Source organism: Sceloporus occidentalis, unplaced genomic scaffold, assembly GCF_023333645.1.
Source record: "Sceloporus occidentalis isolate IW3139 unplaced genomic scaffold, rSceOcc1.0.p SCAF_234, whole genome shotgun sequence".
Classification (NCBI taxonomy): domain Eukaryota; kingdom Metazoa; phylum Chordata; class Lepidosauria; order Squamata; family Phrynosomatidae; genus Sceloporus; species Sceloporus occidentalis.
This window is the reverse complement of record NW_028317214.1, coordinates 1146233-1152848: the sequence shown is the minus strand read 5'-3', so window position 1 is coordinate 1152848 and position 6616 is coordinate 1146233. Positions and strand designations below refer to the sequence as shown.

The 6616-nt window shown below is 41.4% G+C and overlaps 1 protein-coding gene across 1 annotated transcript; it reads right to left on the bottom strand.

Annotated features, from left to right (window-relative positions):
- Positions 1 to 1373: 1373 nt before the first annotated feature.
- On the bottom strand, positions 1374 to 2681 carry LOC149276578 (carbohydrate sulfotransferase 7-like). Its single transcript, XM_089503513.1, has one exon. The coding sequence runs from the start codon at positions 2679 to 2681 to the stop codon at positions 1374 to 1376; it is 1308 nt and encodes a 435-aa protein (XP_089359639.1).
- Between the last annotated feature and the right edge of the window lie 3935 nt (positions 2682 to 6616).

Here is a 6616-nt window from a genome sequence, read left to right as displayed (position 1 = left end):
AGACACCTACGACTTCCTACACATTTTAATTTTCTGAAGAAGAAAAAAAAACCTCCGACTTTCATCCAAAACAAAAGGTCAGGAATCAAACTAATGGATCGGAAACTCTTTTTTGGAAGGCATGCATGTATCACAATAATGTGTAAAGAAACAGATCATGCATAGCTGCCAGCAGTGCCAATCTAAAGCACATAAACCCCCGCTTTTAGGACCATGTTGGAGATTTGGGACTATTGCCTACCATATATATTAAATATATTTTGGACAGGTTCTGGCATGGCTACAGTACAAAAAGCTCAAAAATCCAGTAGAATCTGTTAGCAAGTTTGTTGAAATTCGGATTCAAATTACAGTATCCAGCCTCCTTTTAGGTTAAATTAATTGCATTCTGTAAGGGAACAGTGATTTTAGTGCAGAAGCAGTAAATGTTTTTACGAGTTTACTGATTACAGGTGACATCTCGTCATCTACATTCTTTTTCGTTAACAATGCATTCCAAAGAGACAAGCCTTTGCATGTAAACTTGTAGAGCCTTCTTTTGCATATAAATTGGTAACACATTTACATGCAATAACAATTAAGTCCCTCAATGTCTGACTAGCACTACCTTGTAAACTGGTATAAAAGGCCTAATTTCATTAAAAAAAAAAAAAAAACCCAAAAAACACGTCTGTGAAGTCATGATATTTGCAATTTGGCCTATAGCCAAATGCGGACCATATATATCTTCTTAAAGTCTTAAAGACATTTAGAATTTCTGAAAGTCTGGGGCAGTGTAAGCTACTTTAAAGGAACAGTCTAATATCTCATATAGCCAATCCAGCATAATTAGTTTATGTGTTATTATTCTTACTATTGTGGTGGCAAACCCATTTCCTTCTTCTAAACAAGTATCTATAAGGAAACCACAAGGTTCTGTTGAACAACGCATGATAGCAACATCCACAATTAAGACAAATAATTGGCAATCGCTATTTTACTTTCTGTTGTAAGCAAAATATATTTTCAAAATTAATTTAATAAATTTAAATAAACTTTTCAGCACAAAAGCAAGTAATAAATGTGCTGAAATTGGTTAATCTGGTATTTAGCTTTCCAGTCAGTCCTTGCAGATTCATCCAAGGAGCCATTTGGTTTAAGCTTTTGCAATGTACTTTTGCTAGCATGCAGCCGTTCTTAAGACTACAACTGGTATTATCTCCAAGGATTAGTTGTAGTACATCAACTTCTGACCGCCAATTCCTCTTTAATGGAGCTCCTTTCATACATATATATATATCCTGGCTTGAACTTAGTGTATTAGTGCATGGTATATACTCAGCAATAAGGCATTTTGGATTCTGTCCAACCAATGCAGGGGCCTAAGTTATTTACTACTCCATATCTGGCCTATAGGACAGCACTGACATAGCTTCCCCACAGGCTTCCTCGACTCTGCGCACCTGATCTCTGCTCAGTCTCTCCCGCCAAGCGTTCACTGCTTCTCGGGCATCCCTTGCTGACACAAGGAAAGGCCTGTCAGAGGAGTAACTCGACCCCCTGGTCATGTTCACGACAAAGTCATCCAGTTCAGCCATGGACGGCAGACCAACAAAGCGGAGAAGATGACCCAGCTCTTCCTGTGGTCTTAGCACTAGGTCTTCGTAGCGCAGTCTAAGATAACGCTTGCGGAGCCACACAGGACCAGAACCACGAAGGAGCAACAGGTCTCTCAGCCAGGCCTGGCAGATCACTTCCAGAGCCCCACCTAACAGGTAATCTGCTCCCCCTCGGTGAAGCTGTTGTTGCTGCTGGGCCTTGATTGCTGGGTCTCCTACTCGTAAGCGACTTCGCAAAACTTGCAAGCTCTCCCGCAGCAGTGATCTCTTGGAACGAAGCCGTGAGTTGTGCACAGCCCGTGGATCACGAAATAGCTGTATGATTTTCAAATTAAGTTCTGGGTCTTTCAGGAGTGGCCGCAACACAGACACTTCCATCAACCGTACATCCTTTATCACTACAACCGGGTATCGTCGACATTCCCTCTCCAAATCCTTAAGGCTGCGGGCTGGGCAATTTTTCTCACAATCTCCTGGTTCTACAAGACCCACTTTGTCTCTGGGCCCCCCAGCAGTGGATGAAAAGGCAGAGTACTCCCTTTCATGATTGCAGAATGGGGCGCTGCAGATGACCTTGTTGCTTCTCCCACCAAAAAGTCCTGAGGTAGTTAGGTTTTCCCCGCTGTAAAGCTTAAGAACTGAGAAGTCACAGCGAAATAGAGAGCTTAGAAGGTCTCTCAGTGCCCCCTGCAGGCTTTCTGCATCTCCTGGGTACAGTGACTGCCACATGTGCCAGGCAGGCTCATATAGATAGAATACATTAGGGTGCTGGTTAAAGAGTTCCCCAAGGAATGATGACCCACTGCGCCAGGTGGCATGTACATAGACATGTGTACGAGGTGGTGGGGAACCAGGAGCTGGACTTCCCTCCTCCTCTGGTTCTGTCTCCCATATTGAGGAATCCAATTTGGGGAATAGCCGAGGCAGAGACCTTTCCCTGCTTACTTTACTCTCATGTCCAGAATGTTTGCTATTCACAGTCCACCAATCATTGTGCATGAGCATGGACAGGAGCAGAAGAAGTAATGTCACATACACCAAAACCAGAAGCAAAGACCTCTTTCTCACCCTCCTCCTCTTCATCCTGCTCAGATGGGAGTTGATGTCTCCTTGACAGCCAAAGCTGCAAACACTTCTTGTCCTAACCCAGTACATTCATCTCCGGATCTTTAATTCTCCACCACTTGTGTACTCACTTCCTCTGCAGTGACAGCAGTTGCTAAACCATGAATATATATCCAAAGGTAATCCAGTCTTTCTGTGTGTGCCATGCATTCTTCTCACCCTGCTCTATAGCCCGGGGGCACAGAAGCTGAACATTAGGTGCCTGCAGGCTAATATTTCCTAAAAACATGCAATCCAAGGCAAGCCTTTGCTAATCTGCTCTTGCTTCTGGGTTTTTGTTTGTCTTCTCACACTTCACTCGGATTCCTTGAAGCCACGCCCTGGAGGTGGAGCTGAAACTGCAAGGCTTCTCTGTACGCCTCTCACTTCCTAAATCATTGAGTCGGTATCGGTGTAACAATGCCGAGCGGCGATTGCTTTCTGATAGCGATCCAGTTGATTCTAAAGAATTATTATGTTATGTAAACATGGGAGATAAATAGGCATTATTTACTAAACCCCAGGACGTAACTGTCTTCTTATCACCAGGCGTTTAAACGCTAAAGTGGCTTTAGCTGGTGATCCCTGAACAAGAATTAAATGCAGACTATAGAAGATGGCTGTTTATTTTGATTATGTCTAATACATTGATACATGAATGGGATCCTCTGTGTTCTTGTTGTAACCGTAGCTTAAGTCGAACAACGGATTCCCAGCATAGCTGAAGCTTCTCCTGCTTCTCTTCCCCAGCTCCCCTTACAAAACGCAGGAAGCTTCCCGCTGTGCAAAGTAAATCTGTTCTCAGAAGAACAATTAGACTCAGCATGTTTTTATTTTCCGGTCGCTTGCACACAGGAGACGACAAACGCAATGATAGATTTAGCTCTCTTTTATGTCTCTCCTTTGTTTCTATGGTAATTGCAAACAATAATGATATACATTAATATCCAGGCAATTGTTTTGCGGTTCTCGCATTACTTATTCTATACGCGTGGAGAAAAAAAAAACATCTATTTCTAAATTTATACTAGACTTATGTGCCTTCTGATAATGAGAAAAAAATAACAAAATCCTTGAACATTATATATAGTACTGTATACGGTAATTAAATTTTGCAATGAGTTAAACATTGCTTTACAGTATTTCATTATGTCCCAATAAACTGCCAGGAGGCTGCCATTGATGTCAGTCATGTGATGTTTTGGGTGACCCCCTCCGGTGCCACACTGAGGTGTTTGTTGCAATGCTGGTAAAGTTCTGCTTGTTCAGTGAAATCCATTGCTCCGGAGTTTCAGTCTGCTTTCTGCAGGAGAGCCCTGATTTTCCCCCGTCTATCTCGCTGTCCCGTCGAGCTCTACCTCTGTCCCATTTTTCAGGATAAATGTAGAGCTCGGCAGCTCAGAGGGATTTAAGACAGTAATCCTGCAGCCCTAATAGCATTGGGTGGTGTCTGCGACACTGGAGAATGAATACTGCGCATGCGCACAACCCTACATTTCAGGTGTACAAATCAGGACCACCTGCATTGGGAGGTCTGGCAAGTAGCCGAGACAGGGCCACCTGCCCGTATAGCCGAAGAGCCACCTGAAGGTGCTCATCTTCAGAGCAGCACAAAGTGGACACATGAGTCTACCAACTACTCACAGTGTAGAAAACCACACTGTTAGAAACAATAGGGCAGCTGCATTCACAGGCGAGGCCATATGTAATGTATTCTCAATGCTCAAGGATCTCCAAGGCAAGGCTGAGGTTTTCCAGTTTGACTGGAACATTTTGTGACAATCTGGCTTAGCAGTTATAACAACAATGTATTAATTAAAGGGGGAATATGCTGGACAGTTGAACATTTCAAATCCCTGATATATCACTATGCATTATCAAAGTAAAACCTTATTTAACACCTTAGCAGCAAGAAGGTCTTAGTTGGACCTCTATAATGCATAGGTAATGTGGGAGATAGTTAACTATATTTTCATTGTAGCTCTCAAGAGCTACTGATGTAATATACAAAGGAGACTAAAGCGTGTGGCAGCAAAATATCACAATCAGATAAAATTTCAGCAGACTAAACATAAAACAGCTTGTTCTAGTATTACAGTTCTCAGGTAAAATGTCAGTATGACTACTCAGCTGCAGGTACTGGTATCCATACTAAGGTGACAACATTGGTCAATTTTGGCCTAAGCACGCTGTTCCAGTGGGGTGGTAGCCCCTCGGGAGCATAACTGGGGGTACATTGCCCCTCTGGCTGATCCCCTTTCCCAGCACATCACTGCTCCATGGGCCAGTTGCGGAGCTCTTTGATCTCTCTTGTAAACGACTCATATACATGATGGAGGTCTGTACCTTAGTAGCAAACTTGGCACTCACCATAGAGGATGTTGGACACTGAGGTAAATGGGTAGGGGTGGCTGTGGTGCTGCCCTGGGTCATGCCTAGGGCATGGCTCAGCCAAAATAAGCTACAGGGATAGAAAGCTATAAAGAATGCGGGAAAAGTATCAATTTTGACAAATTATAAGGTAACTTGTTCCTTGTTTTAAACCTAACAAATGTTGAATAAAGTATAGCACCACTGAACTGGCATATGTGCATGTGTGCAATATATTAAAAGAAAACAACAATAAAGGATACAAAATCAAGCACCCATAGGCACACTTCCTATAGATCTTCAGTCTGGAACAAAAGCAATGGACACTCTACAACAGATGGAGTCCACCAAATCACATTATGGGCTGTGTGCCCTTCTGAAACAATTTTCATATATAATCTACAGTAGTCTAGATTATACAAATGAGATCAACTATCCCTCATATAATAAGCACCAGTTCTATTGTAGATGATCAGTATCTGGTATTAATTAGATGAAACTGATGCATTTTATTGGGCCAACATAGAAGATATAAAGTTACGTAAGCTTTTGGGACCTCAGCGAGCTCTTCTTCTAATGGATATAAACAGACTAAGTAGCACATACATAGTATTCACTTTATTATTGTTAGATATATGTTTCAGGTTAAATAGGGGGTCATGTCCCATTAGATCCAAGCAATTAACATGTCTTTATTCTCTGTTTCTACAATGACTTCACAATAGACATGCTGTGTTAATATCTCCCTATTGTATCCAGCTTTAGTTATGTGTAGATTTAATTATTGGTGCCTATTAATGAATAGTAAATTTGGTGGTTTTATGTTCAGATCTGTTCAGAGACAATACAGGCATATTATACGCCCCGTTTAACTGAAGTACTTTTTTTTTATATCTGCTTGTTCCTTCTAGTTTCCCAACTCTCAAATTCCAACGGAGCTACAAAAGCTCGGCAATGTTCTCAGCTAAGGGTTCATGATGTTTCACCAATAAACAAGAAACCCAGGTGTCTTATGTAACATTAAACTGTGAGGGCCTTTACTACATCAATGCCTCCCTTGTAACCATTATCTTGTACCATAATCATGGTACTTCAGTTCTGCTCCATCAGCTCCTTCTGCTTAGTGAAAGCCAATTTCTGAATAATGGTAAATGAATTGACGAGGACAACCTGTTTACTGATCGGGAACTTGGGAGGTCTGCAAATTTATGATACTAAAATTGTGAGTTTCAATTGTGTTTTAAGGTTGGTGTTACATATACTTCCTTTGATATAATTCCTCTTTTTCATGCAAAATTGCTTAATACGGAATGCATTGTTTGAACAAACCTATATTCTGTAAGCTGCCTGTGAGTGAATTTTAACATTATGGACAAATAATTTGCTTGCATTGGGTATGCTTAGAGTGGGGAGTGTTGTGTATATAAGAGCATATGAACAAGCATACCTCTTGAACCAGACCTACTTAAAAAAACAAAACAAAAAAAACCTTTATGACTTTGTATGCCATGCATAAAAAAATTGCATGTAAAAACAAAACTACT